The 23,477-nt window shown below is 38.9% G+C and overlaps 1 protein-coding gene across 2 annotated transcripts in view; it reads right to left on the bottom strand.

Moving 5' to 3' along the window:
• Window positions 1-651: 651 nt before the first annotated feature.
• LOC124774329 (vitamin K-dependent gamma-carboxylase) overlaps window positions 652-23,477 on the bottom strand; it is a 71,724-nt gene continuing 48,898 nt past the window's right edge. Inside the window, exons 7-9 of one of the 2 annotated variants that reach the window (XM_047249472.1) lie at window positions 9,736-9,867; window positions 9,277-9,649; window positions 652-4,900 (exon numbers count right to left, since the gene is read on the bottom strand). In XM_047249472.1, coding sequence (XP_047105428.1) covers window positions 4,494-4,900; window positions 9,277-9,649; window positions 9,736-9,867 — 912 coding nt within the window. In that variant the 3' untranslated portion in view covers window positions 652-4,493. The remainder of the gene's footprint in view (window positions 4,901-9,276; window positions 9,650-9,735; window positions 9,868-23,477) is intronic. The other variant, XM_047249471.1, reaches the window with a different exon arrangement.

Here is a 23,477-nt window from a genome sequence, read left to right as displayed (position 1 = left end):
CACATTGCATTAATCATTCATAGAGCGGGAGGGAGCATGTTGCCCCAATCCCCTCTTCCACATCGGTGTCATCATGTATGAATCCAATAATTCACTTTTACAGGTGTCCCTGACTCATTCCCATCCTGTGTATCTGTTGCCTGCTGCCTCCCTTCAAGGTGTCAGCCACCATTCCCGAACACTCCATCCCACTTTCCACTTCCTTTCTCCTTCTCTCACTCCACCTAGCACAACCCCTCACGCCAGGCAAACTGCATAGGTAAGAGTACTGTACTGCTGACAACAAAGTATTTTGCACAGATCTCTTCAAGGACATTGAAAATCTTGTATTCTCACTTGTACCCAAATTTAAACTTTAATATTTCTAATTAAAAATAAAAAGCAGATTTAGATGTAGTGTGGCAAACAAAACCCTAATGTAACACACAAATATTATACCAAAACATTGCTTTTCTTATCACATCAGATAAAGAAGTAAATGTTGTTAAGAAGTGATCATGACAGTCAGTGGAGGCAGATGATTAAAGAACAAAGAAATATTTTGTGTATTGTATAATCACAAAAATCAGCACCAAACTTACAAATTGATTTATATTAAAAAAGTGTATATTCTGCAGTAATGCCATAACTCTGAAGACACAACAGTACAGTACATTCCAGAGTTAAAATTTTCAGAAAAATATAGTAATAAAAATAATATTTTTGTGTAAATAGTTAAAAAGATTTACAAATATAAATACCATTATTAGAAATAATTTACAAAAAATAGTATTTATAAAAATAACAATGAAACGTATGAACCAATATGCTAATAACACAACTGGAACATAATTACAATGTTTAAACAATGCAGCTCACTGTCAAAGTAGTAATTACCTAATACAAAATAGTAGTTATAAAAGTAAAAGTAAAATACATACACAGTATGACTTTATAAGCATCATTTGGCACATAACTAGGAAGTTTTCATTAAATTATATGAACTCTTCATTACATGGATCTGTACTGACGAGAGCGTCATGAATGTGGGACACATCACTTCATTTTAATCTTGGGCTTTACATACAGAGCTGAGCTGTCATAGATAACAGTCATTACCACCAAAGGAATGAAATGAAAATTTGACAGATGACAGATTCCATGATATGGGCATTTGTCCATAATAAAACCACATGCAGCTATGAAAGTAAAAATTGCTACACATGTATGTGACAATATGATTCCATATCCTTAAAATGAAACTTAGATTAAGCAAAGTAATATTTACCATGGTGACACATAGCAACAGCACGAGGTCACAGTGTGGTACATATTACACAATTTCAGATGCACATTAAAATTTCTATTGATTGGTTTTGGATGGTAATTTAACTGTGATGATGTGCAATTTAACTGTGTATTACATACCATACTAACTTAAATCAAGTTACCATGATTTTTAATATCGGAGTACTCAATAAAACATTTAACTGTGAATGCAATATGTTAGCCGCATGACAATGTGTATCAACTTTGTTTCTTTTAACTGAAAAAAGATATAAATGTACACATAGTTAAATAGCTTTCAAAATAAAATTTTAAAAAATCCTGACTTCTTTACAAACATCAATGTTTGGATGACTCTGAGATCTAAAATAAATTATATTAACAATGTGTAACAGAGGGTTAATGCACAGTTTTTGAATAATGTAAGTCAAAAATATCTTTTGAGCACAACAATGTGGAAATTTCATTACCCATGCTTACATTTTAAATTCAGAACATGCAAATTGATAGCATATCTTAGAAATATATAAAATAAAAACAACGAAATGCTTATGTGTTAATTTCTGAGGAAACAGGAACCAGAACAGGGCTGCCAGACACACAAAAGGGAAAAAAACAGGATGATATTTTGAAAAGGATCGACTACTACTCAAAATACAGCAGAGATGCCGATTTGTACAGGCACACAAGAAAAAGACAGTCAAACAAATAAGCTTTTGACCAAAAAGGCTCTAATCAGAATTAGACAACACACAACACCCACACACACTCACTCACATATGCACGACCACAGTCTCTGGCTGCCGAGGCCAGATTGTGAGTGGCAGCATGTTATGGGGGAAGCAATCTGGGTGGTGGGGGCAAGGAGGAGGCTGGGGCAGGGAGGGGGAGGAATAGTAGAGTAGGGGTGAGAGACAGTAAAATGCTGCTTGTGAGAGCCCACAGGGATGAGGTGGAGAGAAAAAAAAAACTTCATAACTCAAAGTCTTCCAACATGACACAAATGTGGACTCTGCAAAATAGCAGTACATACATTTGAAGATGTGCCTCTTTTCATCTGCATGCCTAAGATTTAATACAAAGGCAATAGTAAATCCATAAAATTACACTTTGTGTCATGGTGTGATATTAAATTAAACACATTTGAAATTTAGTTTGAAAGCCCATCTTATATGCCATACTTCACATTTTTGTGATACCTATCTTACACATTTTTTGTCTTCAGACTCATATTCAAAATTTTTCTTGAATGCCAACCAGCACTCCCATGTTGTGGGGTATTGTCAACCACTTTCTGAACAATAACAGCAAATCACAAAATGATTTATACAAAGTGCTATTAGAGTATGACAGCCTTCTGTTACCAGAATGAAAGGAATATCCATAAGTGAAAACACCTGACATGTTCCTTGCTTGTCATTAATCACACATTTTTAAAGTCTCCCTTTGTACTGTTTGCACTTCAAATATAAAATACGACAATCAGCTGGAAGATGAGCTTTAGTTTCAGCATTCTTTGCTTTGTATTAAACTACACACAAGAGATAAACAATTGAATTTTGAAAGTGATGTTAGCACCAAATAGTCCCGAACTGTAACAACACAGTATTTTTCATGTAACACATGGACAGAGATTAGGTTTCTTGTTGAAATTCTGATGCTAAGAAGTTTTTGTGTGCCTTTCATCATAGCCACACTTATTTTGCAAGTGTAGTTTGTCAGGAGTTCCTCACAGTTTGGATTCCAAGTTACAGTGTATAAATGACGAGGTTAGCTTACTTCTGTAGAAAACATCTAGACTTTGGTCATAGTACTATTATGACAAGCATATTTGGTGGCTAGGCCACTGTCAAGGTTCTCTGTCCAGCTACAAATATTCTTTGTTTTTAGAAATCATCACCAACATGCAGTTTTCAGTCACCCTTTACATGTATTTTTACACACATACACATGCATGTGGTAATTTGCAGAGTGAAATTTATATACAGGGTGTAATGGGTATAGGTGCAGATATTGTATACATGGTACTTTAATATGTACACACATCATTGTATTGGTTGTTTTTCCCCTGCATCAAACAGTCTTCCCAAAAACACATCACAAATTTGGTGACCTGATGTTTTCTGCACAATTGTAACTGCATCACTAAATGGACTACTCCTGTCCATATTAACTAACTATTTTGCATCCACACATCCGCACTTCAACACCTGATCTTCTGCCAAGGGGAAAATAAGCATAATGGCTTGCTCTTGCCACAGGTACTTGGAATTTCTACCCAATTTTTACAAACCTAAAAAATCAAATGACTTATAGTAGCTATAATTATTGGTCTACAAGGGACATAAAAAATGATGTAATGTTGTTCAAAACACCATATCAATCACCAATAGAAATATTCGCTCTTATACCCATTACACCTTGTGTGTGTGTGTGTGTGTGTGTGTGTGTGTGTGTGTGTGTGTGTGTGTGTGATATATATACTGACTAAAACTGTATGTTAGATGGGGATTCAGACCTGGAACCTTGTCTTTCATGGGCAACACACTTTATGACTGAGCTATCTAGGCATGGAACACAACCTGCCCAGCTGAACTGTACCTTACAATACTGAATTAACACAGATATTTTCTTGCTATTTTTACAGTATGATGGATAAGAATTACATTTCTTAATTTTTGTTACATCCTTCGATTACAGATTTTACCATTTTCATCAGATGACACTGAAATGATAAATCAAATATGTAATTTATATGTCACTATCTCCCACTTATTTTCTCACATATGCCTACTATACTAACCAGACAATGTTTACCACATCCTTATTTATGAGGTCAGATTGAAAATAAACTATGATGATCAGAAACGAACTGAAAACACCATAAAAGATAAACAGGTGTTAAATTATATTAATATAGAACCAAAAATTGGGGAATGAAAAATAGCTAACACAGGGCATACTTTTTTTCTGAAGCGAAAACTAGAGAATTCTGCAGAGTATGAGACGTACACTACAGTTATTGACTAACATGGAATCTCCGATAATTTCTATGGGTAAAGGATTTTTCTTTTTCTTACTTATATCTGAAGTTATCATTATTTCTAATTAGTACCTGAATCATAATTTTCTGGGACTTTTCCAGTTTTCTGTAAATAAGTCAATTCCAAAATAATGTAGTCACATATTAGAAAAAACTGAAAGATGTATCTTGTCCACAACAAATTTTATGCTACTTTAACACGTCTAGGCATTGGGACAGAGAACAGTAAACTCAGAATAGCATTAAAAATCATACCTAAGGCTGTCAAAAAAGTTTTTATCTGGGATTTTAAGTCTGAAAACAAATCATTATTTGGGTTTGGCATCTCTACATTTTCTGATTGGTCAGCTTCTTCAAGCAATTGTTTTGTGTAATTCGTATATGTGTACATGTAGCAAGCAGGTGTAGAAGATACCACAAGCACCTTATGGAAAACACCAACTGGAATCCGAATTGCTTCCCCCCGAGTTAGGAAGTGGCTTGTTGAGATGTTTTTCCGTTCTGTGGTGACATTCACAAAGACTTCTCCCTCTAATATTGTAAGTGTCACATTTGATAAATCCTTTGCTATAAAATTTTCAAGGTAAAGACCTGTAAAAATAAAACAGTCTGCTGTGTACTTACACCATAAAAGCATGCTTCATGAACATAAGACTAATGACAAAAACACTAGAACACTTTCTATAGCATAACTAAACATTTCATTATGTAACAGAACCAAAAGGTCCCCATAACTCAGGTATATATGATGAACAAATCATCACCATTGGGAATTAGTATTTCTTGGGTTAGTAATGCTCACAGAGAAGTGACACAAATGGTAGGGAATATTATACAGTTGCCATCAGCCACATAACTGGTGTCACAGTTGTTTGCACATCATTTGGCTTTACAGTGTCATATTCTGGACAATATGCATTCATCAAATTAAATTAAAATCCAAACATAATGAAAGTGGCATGCAACAAATGTCAATCTGGCATGATGGTAATACATGCTTGGATATCCAAACAATCAGCATTTCAGCACAACCACTTAAGAGTAGGTGGGAGTAACATCTTCTATATTCTGTACAAAAGGCAAGTTTATGCAGCAGTTTCCCATTTATAAATCACATTTGAATGTTGGCTGTTTGTGAGAAGATAAAGATATGCCTTGAGTAGCAAGGAGAAACATCTACTAGTACATATGTGATTGTAACATCAGCAGGACTGTGGTCTAATGGGATTGTAGTTTATTGTTCTCTGATATTGCTGCTTGCATCTGTCAGGATCCCATTATAGGGACAGTGCAGCAATGTATGGATCATCTCAGACTGTCAGCATGGGCACCATTGTCATGGCTTCCACTGATGTGGCAGCAGAAAGAAGTGTAACAACAGTAGTGTTCCCATTGGCCACACCAGACAGAGGATTGGCTCTGTGACATCTTTTCAGACAAATCCCAGTTCTGCATACATCATCATGGTGTGTGTGTGTGTGTGTGTGTGTGTGTGTGTGTGTGTGTGTGTGTGTGTGTGTAGGCTCTGGACAAAAACGCACATTGCCACATTTGTCATCATCAGACAGGACCAGCACCTGGTTTGATGGTTTGGGGTGCCAATGGCACACAACATGAATAACTCCAGTTTGCCTTTCCATTAATTCGGAATGCAGGATTAATATTTCTTACGCTTAAAGACCAGTGGCTATCTTTGAGGTCTTTCAACAAGATAATGCAAGAACACAAGATTCCTGCACTGTCCTGACCTACTATGATACAGAGGGTGTTGACTACTCATCCAGACAACCACCATAAACATCTGAGGGAAAACATTCAACCATTTGCACACCACTATGATTTATAAATTCTCGTATCAAGCTGAAGCAGCATGGAATGACATAATCATATATCAACCCAAGCTCATTTTGATTCATTGCCCAGGTGTGTTAGAGCCATCATTGCTGCTTACGTGGCATCTCTGTGTACTAGATTTAGCATCCTATATAATCCTAAATCACCTACAAATTTAATAATGTACTCTTCCTTCTATACTGTTTATGCACCCAAAATAAAATTACGTTATTCGCTATACTCTTGTTAACTATACTCGGTGCTGTAATTTCAATGGTCATCACTGTTATTCTGTGTGTTGCTGCAGAAACAGCCATCAGAAGCCTTGTACATATTGATACTAGCTTAGGAAACATATAATAATAATAATATGTTCTACTTGTACAATGTTGCTCTGTAAACATTGTAGGTGATATCAAATTTGTTCATAAAAATGTGAATTAGATGTATGACAATATTATAAAAGGATAGATTGCTACTCACCATATAGTGGACATACTTGTAATAGATACAGATGCAAGGACTGCCCCATACGTCCTCCCACCACCAGCTACTCCAGTCCGGTCACAAGCATCACCCATCCCATGAAAGGCAGAGCTTCCTATAAAAGCAGTCATGTGATCTACAAGCTAAGTTGCAACCACTATGCTGCATTCTACAGGGCATGACAACCAACAAGCTGTCTGTCCACATGAATTGGCACTGACAACATGTGGTCAAGAAACAGCTGGACTACCAAGTTGCTGAGTAAGCTGCCCAATACAACATTCTTCACTTCAATGACTGCTTCACAGCCTGTGCCATCTGGATCTTTCCTACCAATACCAGCGTTTCGGAATTGTACAGATGGGAACCATCCCTGCAATATATCCTACATTCCTGTAACCCCCTGGCCTCGACCTTTGTTAGTCACTGTCCTTCACTCCCTTCCCAGTTCCCATTCCAGCACTACACATCCTCCTATTCCACCTACACACCCATTGTCTTTTCACTTCTCTCCTTTTCCGCTCCCCCTCCCCCATCCCCCCCCCCCCCTTCCCCTGCTCTCCATCTAACCCCCCTACTGCATGTAGCTGACCTACCCTATCCCCACATCGTCCTCGTATGCTCCCACAAGCAGCACTTCACCGTCTGTTACCCCTCACCTACCATCCTTCCCTCCCCCCGCCCCCTCTCCCCGCCCCAGCCTACTCCTTAACACCACCGTGCAGACTACTTCCCTCATCATGCACAGTAGCTCACAATCTGGCCTCAGCAGCTAGAGACTGGTAATGTGTATGAGAGTTGTGTTTGCACGAGTGTGTCAGCACATTGTCTACTGCATAAGATATTTTGGCCAAAAGCTTGAGACAATGGTCGTGTATGTGTGAGTTGTGTTTGCTTGAATATGTGTGCGAGTTGTCTACTGTAGAAGAAGAACTTTTGGCCAAAAGCTTACTTGTTTAGCAGTCTTTCTGTTGCGCCTGTCTGTGACTCAATACCTCCACCATATGGTGAGTAGCAATCCATCCTTTTCGTAATATCATCAGTATTTCATCCTGGATTTCATGTTATTTGAATTAGATGTACGGAGGACAAGAAAATCTCCAAGGACGCAACTGAATATCCACAAAAACAATGGGAAAATGATGAGGTTTTCATTCACACTTGCACTGAAATTTCATCTCACAAGGGAAGTATCACAGCTAACACTGAATATTATTGATTTTAAAATATAGAGGTATTTGTTTTATCCCCCCTCCCCCAACTACCCCTTTCTACCAAGGTCATTTGTCTATAAAACTCTTCATTCATGTGCAACCATATTTACCAAAAGAGAAGTTATTGTGTTGTCAATGTTCTCTCCTTCTGAAAGTACGAATATCTGTTGAGTGTCAACGAACCAATTAGAACACAGGAGGATGGAACAGCCCATGCCAAAATCTGAATAATGTGATCATTGAGGCTTTGACATTAGAGTACTGCTGTGCAAACACAGCAGAAATGATGTCCACTTTGTCAGCTGTGGATACAGTTCTGTTTCACTGTGTTTTAACCCTTTCAGACCCTCTGGCTACAGTTGTGTACATTAACATTTACTGTGTCTTACCTGCAAAAGAAGTATTTTTCCCAACTGAAACCTGAATATCAGCAAGTCACTGTAGCAATGCACAGCAGCTCATGACAACCAGAATACACAGATGTGGTTGCTTCACTATATTCCAAGGTGTAATTGAATATTGTTATTTTGCTTGGTAAATACTCAATGACCATTTTACTGTTTATTACAATACAGAATATTTTGTAATTAGTTATTTTAGTCCTTCAAATGAAGCCAAGTGAACAAAGTATGTTTTGAAAATGGGTACATATTTTTGCATAAATCTTGCATCTAAAATCATTACAAAATCACCTAAGAGCATTATCACGTAAGGAAAAATTTTCCTTTCTCCAGAAAAAAATTCAGGTCTAAAGGGCTAATCATTTCAATGAAACTCTACGTTTGCTCTTTTACGACAAGATAGAGATGAATGTATGGCAACAATGGAATTGTTTTAGGAAATGTGACACTAGTACATACTGCATGTGTTATCATTTTTCTTCAAGCAGATGTTTAGCTTTTATGCCAAATAATGCCTTATTTATGACTTTTGTGAATCTGCTAGTCATAACTGCCTGCTATATGGTATTGTTTTGTCAGTGGCTTGTGCTTGTGTGTCTTTATATTCTTTAACATGTTATTGTTTTGCTTATCTTTCAACAAATCTCATCTATTGCTAGCATTTCATTACCAATTCCACTCTGGTCCTATATTGTGTTGACTCCATTCATTCAGGGTCCTACCCAACATTCCTAATCAAAACCTGATTCATGTCATTCCTTCAGTTCTTTCCTTTCTTTCAGCAGGTGAAGGAAATCTTTTTCTGAAAGCTCTAGTGTTTATGTCATTTTTTGTTTGTGAGCCTGTATCTGATTCGTTAAGCAGAATTTTTGTAAATGTTTAATTTGATTGTATACCAGTTGGAAATTCTGGTCAGAATACAAATACATTCCAATTATTAATAATACCATCCCCATTACGAAAGTGGCACACAGTTATTTCCCTCGAACAGTATGATCTTTCTTAAATTCAATTCAACTAAATTTTTCTTTACCTGGGAAATCTGCAACAAACAATGCATCACTATAATCAGACCATGAATAAACTTCTTTTTCCATTTCCATTATTCTTTGCCTCCATGAGCTGAATTCAGTTAGGAGAGGCATTAACCATGATGGTTTCTCAAATGGAGACCATTCCACTCTCAGTATGTCTACGTTAGGATCAAACATGCGTTGCTGGAAGCGGCCATTTAGAGAGCACCACACATCCACATATATTGATATGTTGTCTCCTGTTATATACTTGTCAATCTCAGTGCCTGGAACATGACTGTTTTTGTAGCTCAGAATATTCCGTTTAAGACAGTGAGCATACTGTACCACCATATCGGCATGTTTAGCCCAGCGATCGGTCTGAACCCAAGCCTGCAACAATTTGATATTCAATGCAAAAAAGAATAAAGCATAACTCCAGTGTTATTACGATAAAGAACAAAGCTTATGAACTGTACCTCAGGGTCTAAGAAATGCTCTTTTCCTGATGTATTGTCCACTATTCTGAGAGCTATCATGATAGTATCCCATGAATGAACCATCATGTCCCATGAATAACCATACAGTCCATTTGTCCAGTTATTGTACCCCTAAAAACAGTAAGACGCTTGGTCTTCACAAAAGAACTAATCTTAAAGCACAGTATTTGTAATAAGAGATATGTTGGCAGACTGACAATTCTCAACAATATTTTCACTGAAAATACTAAAATCTGAGGAATAATAAAATCTGAGGAAGTGCCAGAAAATAAAGCAGCAGTAGAGTTGAATGTCAAGTAATCTTATGTAATTACATCATGTCAGCCACAGACTGTTAGTTTTATCTATTAAGTAGTATCATTATTGATGCATACTAAAACGTTTATAGAAAAATTTAATTCCAGCTATCTACAAAAATTGTATATAGCATTGAAAGTAAGAAAATGACTTCCCGCAATATTAAATCATTTACTGCTAAAGCAAGGATTACTACATCTTCGAATCATTGCAGCATGGTTTCAGTTGAGCAATCCTAAAAGTTATTTCATTGTGAAATCTTATTTGCTTCCCAAAAAAAGGCATAAATGAACTAAAGTAGAAGGGGAGTCTTCTTTAGTTTTTCCAATAGAATATTGTCATCCTATATCTTTTCAAGTGTTGAATCACACCCTTGGCGATATCTTTTACTGTTCAATTACATCTTGTAGGGAACAATGAGTATTAATAACTGAATATGGTATGTTTCAAGCCAATAAGTCATTGACTGACATATCAGTCCTGACAGGATCTTCATGACCCCACTATTATTTCTGTACATGTAAGAAAACCATAACAATAATAATAAAAAAATAGTAGTTACCTTCAAATGCAAAATTCCAGTACTGCTGATAGAAACATTTAAGTACAGAAAATCTATATCTTGCTTTTGGAACTGTCAGTTCTTTCATCAGGGAGGAAAGAGGAACAGGTGTGAGAAGTTTCAAAAGGAAGGGTAGTTCAGTCAGACACCAGAATGACAGGGACCTCATCTGATCTACCAAGTTGCTTTTCTTTTGTTAAAGTATGCTCTTGCTCATTTCCCCTGAAGCTGCCAAAACATTTTCTTTATTAATGACTCATAGATTTAATGTCAGTGTACTGTGTATAATAAATAAAATATTTCTGAATTAAATATGAAGATCAGAAATAAATTGTTAAAAAAAGAAAAAATAACTTCAACCTACATGATTACCGTCATATTTTCTCATTAGATAAGAGAGAGAAATCTGGGAAGAGAAAGCATGTCAACAGACAATAGATTACACAGTGGAAAGAATTTTCTGCAGTGTTACTGTGTGAAGGACATGAGCACAAATTAATCTGAACAGAGATAAAGGAATTAACTGACTCTCCTATACCCCACACTTCAGTCATATCAGAGTCTCTCTATCCTGAAGTTCCAAAGAATTGCTATTGCCCTTTGCATTTTCTGCTACCTTTCCTTTCCATCCTTCATGAGCTTATAACAATTAATGCTGACTCTGGTTTTGAGATTCTCTCTCAATCTGTGACAAGAAGTTTCCTGGTAGTTCTCTGTAATTTTTTAAATACTGATAAGCAAATTTATTCATACACTAAAATATAATGTCTCCATGAGAGAAGATGAGCTAAGCATCAACATCTCAAAAATGTGTAAAATGTATTTGTGAACTTCTACATGCAACAGTCAATAATATAATCAAAAATAGTGTCTTTCTGAAACGATTAAAAGTAGTGATTTAAGGAAAAGGGCAGCAAATAAAAATTCCAGTTTGATCTCTTTTTATGATAATAGAAAAGCTATAAATATAGCATGAAAGTTCTGGTAGAATGTAAATAATTTAAGAGTAAAGGAGACCACTCACCAAATAGCAGAAACATCGAGTCATCTACAGGCAAACACAAAACATAACGAGAACTTATTAGCTTTCAGAATAAATCCTTTCTCGAGTACAAATGCATACATGCAGGCACCCACATGCCTGTGCCCTACATTTATTAGATAAATTTAAGAACATGGAATTACAGGTATCTACCATTGACTTGGTAAAGTTTTACCTAATTAATAGGAAAGAGTTTGCACTTCGACAAACAACAAGTATCATGTATGGCACAAAACCAATAACATTAGGTATAGCATGCCTCAAGGTTCTGTACTGGGGGCACTCCTCTTCCTTGGGTGAGTAAAAAGCAGTATTCCATACTGCAGATGGAAATGGAACAAAGAAAAGTATGAGTGGAGTAAGAAGCATTTCCTTACAGTGTTCCATAATTTATACAGTACAAAGAGTACACAAGCTAGTTTGCTGCACAGATAAATGATGTGACCATCCAGTGTGAATCCTTAATCCAGGATCAGTCCAAGTGATTTCATTGTTTTATTTTCATTTTTAGTTACCATGGTTAATGCACAGCTGGTTGGCTTGATACCAGTGACTAGTCATTTGTATCATTTCTTTGTTGTTTTCTCGTACACTTTGTAAGTTCTCTCCTGTGGCTATTCATCAGCATGTAATGTAGTATGTTCTTACATGATATATAATTCAAAAAGCCATTCATGTAGACCAGTCACCTCTGGTGACCAGCAGGCCTCATTCACATACTTAGTGAAGCATGTGGGCTGGCTTGTTGCATCACATGACATGACAGCAACACCCCTACCTCTTAAAGTCAAAACTGTATCACCTGTGCCAAAATCATGCAGTTACATAGTGTTGTATCATGTGTCATGTGCACATGTTTAGAAACAATCATGCCATCAAACATTTCATGCATGCCACCAGAGACACTGTGTTTTATATAGGTGTGTTTTGGTTTTGTTATTCTTTGATTATGCTTTCTATAATTTTTTTTGTATCCTCCATGCTGGAATGAGTTTGTGCATAGCTATGAGATAACTGATGTTTTGTTCCCTGCAAGTTACGTTATTTTCAATTGCAGGCTCAGAATGATCAAACAGGCTGTGTATTTACCGACATCTTCTGTGGCTGTGATCAATGACGCTAATGTTAATACTGTTCGAGGGAGTTTTTGTGTAGTATAGTTCAGCTGTATTAAGTACACAGAGGTTCTAATGGCTGAATGACAGTCTGCCCAGCTTGTACTGACAAAGTGGTGACACCGATATGATTTACCTGCATAGTATCATTGGATTAACGAGCGCTTACAGAAGATATTTTCAAAATGACTGAACAAATCCCACTGTGTCATGAATATCTGTAAGGATAGCACCTTCCTGGCCACACAATCCAGTTTTGTGATTTGCACAGATGGAGGACAGTTTTTTCTATTCTGGAATTTTGGTACATGCTACCAAGTTTGCGCTGGTAGAAAGCCAATTAGATCACTAGTATGGCACGGAAGCGCAAGATATAATTACCTCGCCAACAGAGGCTAACTCCTATGACCAGCTTAAAGCAGAATTGATCTGACAAGTGTCAGCAGTGCAGGAAGAATGAATCTGTCGAAGAATGAAACTGTCAGGTTATCACTCAAGAAGATACTGGAGACTGAAAGCCTTCACAGTACTTGTGGCACCTAAGAAGCAAAGTAGACATGCCAACCGTTCTGGACAGCTTACTGCTCACAACATGAAGCAGCCATTTGCCAGCACCTGTCAAGGCAATTATAGTGTCACAGTCTGACACACCCTTGGCCATATTAGCAGAGATGGCAGACAAACCCAGGACACAATGACACTGGCTCCTGTGAGCGCAATCACTGCGCAGTGCACTAGCATGATGCCAAGTGTTTCACAAGCAGATTATGAGGCCTTGGTGGCCAAGGTATGTCTACTGATGCAGCAGATTGGTGAACTGCTATCTCAATGCAATCTGAGCAGTGACAGAAGCCAGAATCAATAGTGTTGGTGCTTGTGCAGCAGGTTCATCAATGACCTCTTCCACAACTGAACCTGGGCAGCACGGTATCTGCTGCTGTCACGAGAAATTCAGGGAGCAAGTGTGCACATTCACAACCCTGTGTATTTACCCAAAAGGCAGCAGGACGTTGGCACCTCCTCTGATTGCCGATAAGAGTTCCATGCCTGTCTGTTAGTGATCGGCGGTCCAGCTGGAAAAATTTAATAGACACTGGATCTTATTTGTCCATTTACCCATGGGCTATGTTGCACAGGAAGTGGCTACCCACATTATTCTGTCTGACCACTGTAAACAATTCAGTCATAACAATGTACAGCACTCTGTGCTTGGAACAAGACCTGGTTTTATGATGAGACTTTGCACAGGATTTTACCATTGCAGATTCCGCTGAACCTATCATCAGGGAAGACTTCCTTACCCATTATAATTACTGCCGGACATGAAGTACTCATGCCTAGTTGACAACACCACAGGCTCAACAGCAACTGGTTTTTGGTGGAATGCATCCATCCATACTGCCAAAGTAATGCAGGTGGTGGATGGCGAACATGTGGAGCTGCTGAATGGATTTCTGGCTCTTGACATGACATCCCGAGTGCCTAAGAAGGCAGGGCATGACACTGTACACTAACACAGCCGATCAACGGTCCCCCACATCCTGTAGATCATGACATTTGGCTCCAGATCGTCTTAAAACTGCAAAAGCAGAGTTAGACAGTATGATTTGTGAAGGTGTAATGTGGCCTTCCAACAGCCCCTAGTCCTCATCACTACATTTGGTCCTGAAAAACTGTGGTGCATGGTGGCCTTGTGGTGACTACAGAGCCCTGAATGCCAGAACTATGCTGGACAGATACCCAGTGTCATTGTTACATGACTATAACTATGCGCTGAGTGGTGCAATTATTTTTTGCATCCTGGACTGTGAAAAAGCATACATACATATCCCTGTAGCTGAATGAGACATTTCCAAGACACTGATCATCACTCCTTTTGACCTGTTTATGACTTTGGGCTCAGGAACACTGCTCAAACGTGGCAATGCTTCACTGACTCAGTGCTACAGGACCCAACTTCTGCTTTCGCTTACCTGGACGAAATTTTAGTTTCTTTGTCATTGGCAGAGCAACATTGGTAGCATTTAATGGAATTGTTTAAGTGGTTGGAACACTACAGCATCATCCTGAACACCATCAAATGTGTCTTCAGGAGCCCCAAGTGGATTTCCTAGGGTATAGGATAACAGCAGCAGGATTGCTACCACTGTGAGAGAAGGTGAAAGCCATCTTACGGATTTCACCCCAATTATGGCCAAGGAGTTGCATCAACTCCTTAGTACGTTAAATTTTTATTGTTGTCACTTGCCACACTCTACTGAGTTACAGGAACCATTAATTGCAGCACTCTCCAGCCCCAAGAACAAAGATAACTCACCTATAACGTGGACTGATAGCATTTGTGTGGCATTTGAAGCAACCTGAAAGAGCATCGCAGATTCCACACTACTGGCACACTCTGAGCCCACTGCACCTTTGGCACTATTGGTTGACGCTAGCCAGATGGTGATCAGTGCAACATCGCAACAGTGATGTAGTGACACACGGCAACCACTCATGTTTTTCTTGCGCAAACTATCGCCCTCAGAAAAGCTGTGGAGTGCCTATGACAGAGAACTTCTGGCCATTTATGAGTCCATTAAATACCTCAGCCCTCACCTGGAAACTAGAAGCTTTATCACCTACACCGATCACATATCGCTAACTTATGACTTTTGCCAGAACAATACAAACTGTTCACCTTGGCAACACATCTCACAATTCAGCACAGACATCTGGCACATCTTCAACATTGACAACATGGTGATCAGTTGTTCGTCTTGGGTCAGAAGAATTTCTAGCACAATCAGTTATACCACACTTGCCGTTGCTCAACAATCAGGTCAAGAACAACAAGGACTTTTATCAGCAGGAATATTAGCATTGGATCCGCAATTTATCCATTCCAGGGAGTGATGTCAAGATGTACTGCGACATGACCATGTCAAAATCATGGCCATTCCTATCAATTTCCTTCAGAAGGGATGTCTTCAATATGCTACAAAACTTGTGCCAATCTGGTATTTGATCGACAAAACGTCTAGTGACAAATCTCTACTTGCGGATGGGTATGCAGAATGACCTCCATGAATGGGGGAGGTGTTGCCTTAAATGCCAATGTAGCAATACACCACCACATGCCAGTAACCAATAGGGAACTTTCTGGTCACAACGCCCTTTTCAGTCATGTCCAAATTGACATCACTGATCCATTGCCATTGTCCGACAGCCAACATACTTAAAATGATAGATCTTTACACCTGCTGGCCAGTAGCTGCACCAGTGGACACTGTGGCTTTTGCATTCATGTTGTATTGAGTGTCACACTTTGGCCACCCATTATATGTCATGACAGACAGAGGATAACAATTTGAATACAACCAGTTCAGACAAATCAAAAGTTTTGTGGTTTGATTTGTGACCTAACTCACCACAAAACATCGAGAAGTTTTGTGGCCCAACTCACCACAAAACGATGAGCTATCACCCAGCCAGTAACAGGATGGTTAAGAGATGGCATCGCTCACTTAAGGCAGCACTAATGTGCCACAACACTGAGTGGACCAAGGCCCTTCTAATGTTACTACTTAACCTCAGAAACACTTTCAAACCAGATCTAGATGCTTCTTTGGCAGAACTGGGTACAGTGACATGTTGAGGTTTCCAGGATAATTCATGGAAACAAATGCTCTGCCACAACCAAGGGATGATCAGCCAGAATCCCTACACCAACTGCAAGAGCATGTGGCCCAAATCCACAGACACCAGCCTCACAGACACGATACAGCAACCACCTGTGTGCATCAAGACTTGAAAACCTATTCACATGTCATGTTACATGCAGAAGGCATCAAACCATTATTGTAGCCACTATACTTAGGATCCCACCATGCAGTTGCAAGGGGAGACAAAACAAATTACATTTCAATTAGTGGAAAGGCGACCACCGTTTCTGTAGGTGATGTTAAACCGGCTGACAACCTCCACAAAGCAACAATACCAAAGTTTCCAGGACTATGGCCTCACCCAACAGCTGCCTCATCACTACCTTCACAGCTGCCAGTGCAGATTACAACAGCAGCAGACCTACCAACACATACTTCAAGATCTGGTTCCTGTGTCCACTGTCCAGCCTGCTATTCAGAATAATGCTCCACTTCCACCACGGAGGCTGATGTGGCAACATTGCGCTGTTTTACACAGTGTTGTATCACGTGTGTTATGTGCGTGTGTTTAGAAACAATAGCGCCATCAAACATTTTGTGCCAGCCACCAGAGGCACTGTGTTTTATATGTGTGTGTGTGTGTGTTTATGTTTTGTTATTCTTTGATTATACTTTCTATTCTTTTTGTATCCTCCATGCTGGAATGAGATTGTGCATAGTTAACTCTGATGTTTTATTCCCTGCATGTTACGTTATTTTCAGTTGCAAGCTCAGAACTCCTGTGGCTGTGATCAATAAAGTTAACTTAAATATTGTTCGAGGGAGATTTCATGCAGTGTGGTTTAGTCGTATTAAGTTCACTCAGGTTCCAATGGTTGATCGACAGTCTACCTTGCTTGTACCAACATCACCCGTGACATTATAGTTTACGTGGTAATGCTCCGATATAAATGGCAGCCCTTTCCCCACCTGCCACATCAACAAATTATACCTCAAAGCATGTATTTTTGAGAGTACATTCATTTTACATTCACTCCCTCCTTTAGATATATTTACATTTATTTAAATGTCAGAGGCACTGTTTCTTTACTTACAATTTTTTACAATAGTTGTCTTAAAAACTTCCATTGCAAAATCCTGCAACACCGTTAGTAAAGAAACAATGTTGTTCACACTTAAATGAAGATGGGATTCTCAGACATCTTGAAATGTGATAATGGACAAATAAATGCCTATAAAAGCATCTGGATGCAGTTAAATCATTATAAAATGCTTTCAGTTTCCACAGTTGCACTATTGCAATATGTCCATAGTGAACAAGAATTATGCACTTTTATGTATTAGTCCTAAAATACTTTTGATAATTGGTCACATAGGCATGAGATGTTTCTGTGACACTATAAAAATTAAGGCACCATTTTTTGTTCATTTAAAAAAGTTTAAAAGTCTTAATCACTTGAACTTAGCATTGATCAGCTGAATTATACAAAAAGCCAAATGGGAAAAATGCGAACAACAGAAATGGTGAGTATCCAAAAATGTGTCCTGGGCAGAACACAAAGTGAACATCTCTCTCTCTCTCTCTCTCTCTCTCTATCTATCTATCTATCCTCTTTCCCGTGAGTTTCTTCCACGTGCTGGGTTGAAACCAGTTGATGGCTGTGGTGGTTTGCAGGTGGATTCATCATGGAATTCTGTCATTGATGAGGTGAATAGACTTCCAGCGAAAGTGCAAGCATTCAAGCTACACATGTTCATGAACAACTGGGGACACCACACAGGCTCTAGCAGAGTTTATGATAGTGGAGGTCAGTGTACTGTTGCCAGTATACACCTGAAGATGGCGAAGAAGACTCTGTACCAGAATATTGTGGCAGCAAGTTACTGACATGTGGCAGTCCACCCAAAATTTTATGGAACGGTTATATATATGTTTATACATGCCGTTCGCTATATGTTTGATATGAGTGGTACCATTCAAATGGGTCTATAGTCATTTGGGAGTTTTTATCACCTTTTTTCATACATAGGAAACATAACTTTATGATGGAAAAATTGTATTCTGTTTTGGGATATTTTTGGTTTGTTTACCCATTTGTAAATGATATTTAAAGTGATTAGGGTCTAAGTAAATTCCTAACTTCCTATCTGTTTTGCAAGAGTGAGCAGGGCTTTTGCATCTAAGGTAGAATCACAGAGTGGGGTGGTGCTGCTGGCACTATTTACAAAACAGTTAATAGGGATGCTGTTTTCTTTATTGAAATTATTAATTTCCCTTTTAATAACATTCTAAGCTGCTTTACATTTATGTTGAAAAATTTAAAATACACTTATCAATTGCACTGCACTACGCAATTATGATTTGGTATCTGTAGAGTTTCTCATATTTATATACTTTTCCTTGTCCCTGTCACTTCTATGAGATTTATCTTTCAGAATGTTTAGTACAAGGGTGGTTTGAAAAGTTCTTGGAATCACCATGAGAGGTGAGCACTACCACAATGAGTTTTTCACATCATACTCATTGGGCTGTTGCCACATCAGTGCTCTTGGAAGAGAGCTGTAGTGGTCACATGGCTCTGTTGTTGTTCCCATGTAGTGATTTGCAAAGATGGAAAAAAAATCAAGATTTGAGCAGTGATAAAGTATTTCGTAAAGACAGGTATGAAAGCAAAGGACTTTCATCATGCTGATTTCCAGAATACATTGGGGGACTCTACTTCTTCATATTCAACTGTTGCCAAGTGGACAAATGAATTTAAATTTGATCAGGAGAGCTTAGATGATGATTTGTGCAGTGGTTGGCCAAGATGTGTCACTACTCCAGAAATAATTTCAAAAGTGCACAAAATGATCATGGAGGATCACTGATTGAAAGTGTGTGAAATTACTCATGGTTTCCATATGTCATCTGAAAGGGTATATCACATTTTAACTGAAGAATTAGAAATGAAAAAATTATCTTCAAGATGGGTGCCATGGCTCTTGACGCTGGATCAAAAACACATGAGAATGGACATATTGGAACAATGTTTGGCCCGTTTTAGGAGAAACAAACAAGATTTTTTGTGTCAGTTTGTGAACACAGATGAAACCTGTATGCACTGCTATGCCCCAGACACAAAACAACAGTCGAAGCAGTGGAAACTTGCTGATTCTCCGCCACCGAAGAAAGCAAAGACAGTTCCTTCAGCGGGAAAGGTCATGGCATCAGTGTTCTGGGATGTGAAGGGGATTCTGTTTGTAGATTATCTCCCCACTGGGCAAAAATTACTGGAGAATACTATGCTAACCTCCAGGACAAATTGCAACTAAAGATATATGAAAAAAGGTTAGGTTTAGCAAGGAAGAAAATCATCTTTCATCAAGACAATGCACACCCGTATACATGTGCCATCGCCATGGCAAAATTACATGAAATAAGGTGTGAATTGTTGCCACACCCACCTTATTCACCTGATATGGCTCTGTCAGACTTCCATCTCTTCCCAAATATGAAAATTTTTCTTGGTGGATGAATATTCACTTCAAACAAAGAATTAATAGCCGAAGTTGACAAATATTTTGCAGGCCTGGAGGAAACTCATTTTCGAGATGGGATCAAGGCGCTGGAACATCACTGGACCAAGCGCACTAATCTACAAGGAGACTACATTGAAAAATAAAAAAAGTTTCAGTGATGAAAGTACTTTTTTTCCATTCCATTCCAAGAACTTTTCAAACCACCCTCATATTATCCTGAGTTTATTAAGTTGCAGAATGTACCACTAGTTGGTACACTGCTGCTTCTGTGTAACATTACTACATTATCATTTGGTTAAAATGGGCCACATCTTCTCTATCATATGCCTAATATGTGTGAGGAACATGGAAAAGCATTTTATCAATTGCTTTATTATTATCCATCTAATGAAACCAACTGGTTTATCATCAACTCCGGACCTTGCCATGGTGGGGTGGCTTGTGTGCCTGAATGGTACAATTAGTCATACAGTAGGTGCAACCACAATGGAGTGTAACTGTTGAGAGGCCATACAAAAGTGTTATTCCTAAGGAGGGGCAACAGCCTTTTCAGTAGTTGCACAGGTAACAGTCTGTATGATTGACTGAACTGGTTTTATAATGTTAAACAACATGGCCTTGCTGTGCTGGTATTTTGAACAGCTGAAAGCAAGGGAAAACTACAGCCATTATTTTTCCCAAGCACCTGCATGTCTATTTTGTAGTTAATTGATCATGGCATCTCTTGGATGGTAAAATAATCCTCCATTCTGGTCTCTGGGCAGGGGCTACTCAAGAGAAAGTTATCATTAGGAAATCTACATGCCGGACCGAGACTCAAACTCGCGATCTTTGTCATTCACCAGCAAGTGCTTTACCAACTGATCTACCCCAGCACAACCCACAACCTGTTCTCACAGCTCTACTTCTGCCAGTATCTTATCTCCTACCTTCCAGACTTCTCAGGAGCTCTCCTGCAAAACATGCAGAACTAGGACTCCTGAAAGAACAGATACAGACTCTCTCCTGTGAACCTTGCAAGACTAGCACTCCTGGAAGAAAGGATATTATGATGGCACAGCTTAGCCACAGTCGATCCAGGAAGTTCCGTATCAGCGTACACTCTGCAGTAGAGTGAAAATTTCATTCTGGAAACATCTCCAGGATGTCGCTAAGCCATGTCTCCACAGTATCCTTTCTTCCAGGAGTGCTAGTCTTGCAAGGTTTGCAGGAGAGCTTCTGTGACGTTTGGAAGGTAAGAGATGAGATACTGGTGGAAGTAAAGCTGTGAGGACAGGGCATGAGTCGTGCTGGGAAGGTTCTGTCAGAAAAGCATTTGCCTGCGAAAGGTAAAGGTCCCGAGTTCGAGTCTCGGTCCAGCACACAGTTTTAATTTGCCAAGAAGTTTCATATCAGTGCAGACTCCGCTGTGGAGTGAAATTTCTTTTTGGGAATCTATGGGTTGGAGTGTGAAATGTTTGATCCCTCAACAGGGCAGGTATGTTAGAAAATTTCAAAAGGGAAAGGTGTAGATTGAAGTTAGGTATGGTGGGGATTAGTGAAGTTCTGCGGGTGGACGAATAAGACTTCTGGTCAGGTGAATACAGCATTATAAATACAAAATCAAATAGGAGTAATGCTGGAATAGATCGAACAATGAATAAGAAACAGGAAGGCGGGTAGCCTACTATGAACAGTATAGTGAACCCATTATCATAGCAAACATAGACATGAAGCCAGCAGTCACCACAGCAGTGCAGGTTTATACCAATGAGCTTTGCAGGTGATGAAGAGACTGAAAAAAGTATGAGAGATAAAAGAAATTATTCTGATAGGGAAATTTTAATTGTGATGGGGGACTGGAACTCAATAATAGAAAAAGGAAGAAAAGGAAAAAATAGTAGGTGGATATGAAATGAAAGAAGCTGCCTGGTATAATTCTGCACAGAGCATAATACACTGAAGCACCAAACAAACCAGTATAGGCATGCATATTCAAATACAGAAATATGTAAACAGGCAGAATGCAGTGCTGCAGTCGGCAGCGCCTATATAAGACAACAAGTGTCTGGCGCAATTGTTAGATTGGTTACTGCTGCTACAATAGCAGATTTAAGTAAGTTTGAACGTGGTGTTACAGTCAGCACATGAGTGATAGGACACAGCATCAAAATGGTTCAAATGGCTCTGAGCACTATGGGACTCAACTTCTGAGGTCATCAGTCCCCTAGAATTTAGAACTACTTAAACCTAACTAACCTAAGGACATCACACACATCGATGCCCGAGGCAGGATTCGAACCCGCGACCGTAGCGGTCTCGCGGTTCCAAACTGCAGTGCCCAGAACCGCGCGGCCACTTCGGCCGGCTGACACAGCATCTCCAAGGTAGCAATGAAGTGGGGATTTTCCTGTATGACCATTTCATGAGTGTACCATGAATACCAGGAATCCGGTAAGAATCAAATCCCTGACATCACTGTGGGCAGAAAAAGATCCTGCAAGAACAGGACCAACGATGACTGAAAAGAATTGTTCAATGTGACAGAAGTGCAACCCTTCTGCAAATGGCTACAGATCTCGATGCTGGGCCATCAATAATATACAAATGCTGCAAATGAAGGAGACAAAAGGGGACAAAAATGTTTAAAAAATGAGATTGACAGCAAATGCAAAATGGCTAAGCAGGAATGGCTAGAGGATAAATTTAAGGATACGAAAACAAAAATAACTGGGGAACAGATAGATACCACCTACAGGAAAATTAAAGAGATGATGGAGAATTGAAAAGCAGCTGTATGAATATCAAGAGCTCATCTGGGAAGCCAGTGCTAGGCAAAGAAGGGAAAGCTGAAAAGTGGAAGGAGCATATAGAAGGGCTATACAAGCAAAATGTACTTGAAGGCAATATTATAGAAAGAGAAGGGGATGTAGATGAAGGTGAGATAGCAGATATGATACTGCATGAAGAATTTCACAGTGCACTGAAAGACCTAAGTTGAGACAAGGCCCCTGGAGTAGACGATATTCCCTGAGAACTACTGATATCCTTGGGAGAGCCAGCCATAACGAAACTATTCCACTGGTATCCAAGATGTATGAGACAGCTGAAATGCCCTTCAACTTCAAGAAGAATGTAATAATTCCAGTTCCAAAGAAAGCAGGAGCTGGCAGGTGTGAACAATATGGAACTATCAGTTTAATAAATCATGGTTGCAAAATACTAACATGAATAATTTACAAAACAATGGAAAACCATTACAAGCTGACCTCAGGGAAGAGCAGTTTGGATTCCTGAGAAATGTAGGAACATCCAAGGTAATACTGACCATATAAGTTATCTTATATGATCTGTTATGGAAAGGTAAATCTAAATTTACAGCTTTTGCAGACTTGGAGAAAGTTTCTGACTGTCAAATGGAATACATTCTTTGAAATTCTGAAGGTAGCATGGGTAAAATATAGGGAGCAAAAGGTTGTATACAACTTGTACAGAAACAAGTGAGTAGTTATAAGAGTCAACGGGCATGAAAGGGAAGCACTGGTAGAGAAGGGATGCAG

This window comes from Schistocerca piceifrons, chromosome 2 (assembly GCF_021461385.2).
Source record: "Schistocerca piceifrons isolate TAMUIC-IGC-003096 chromosome 2, iqSchPice1.1, whole genome shotgun sequence".
In the NCBI taxonomy this organism is placed as follows: Eukaryota; Metazoa; Arthropoda; class Insecta; order Orthoptera; family Acrididae; genus Schistocerca; species Schistocerca piceifrons.
This window is presented reverse-complemented; position numbering and strand designations above follow the sequence as displayed.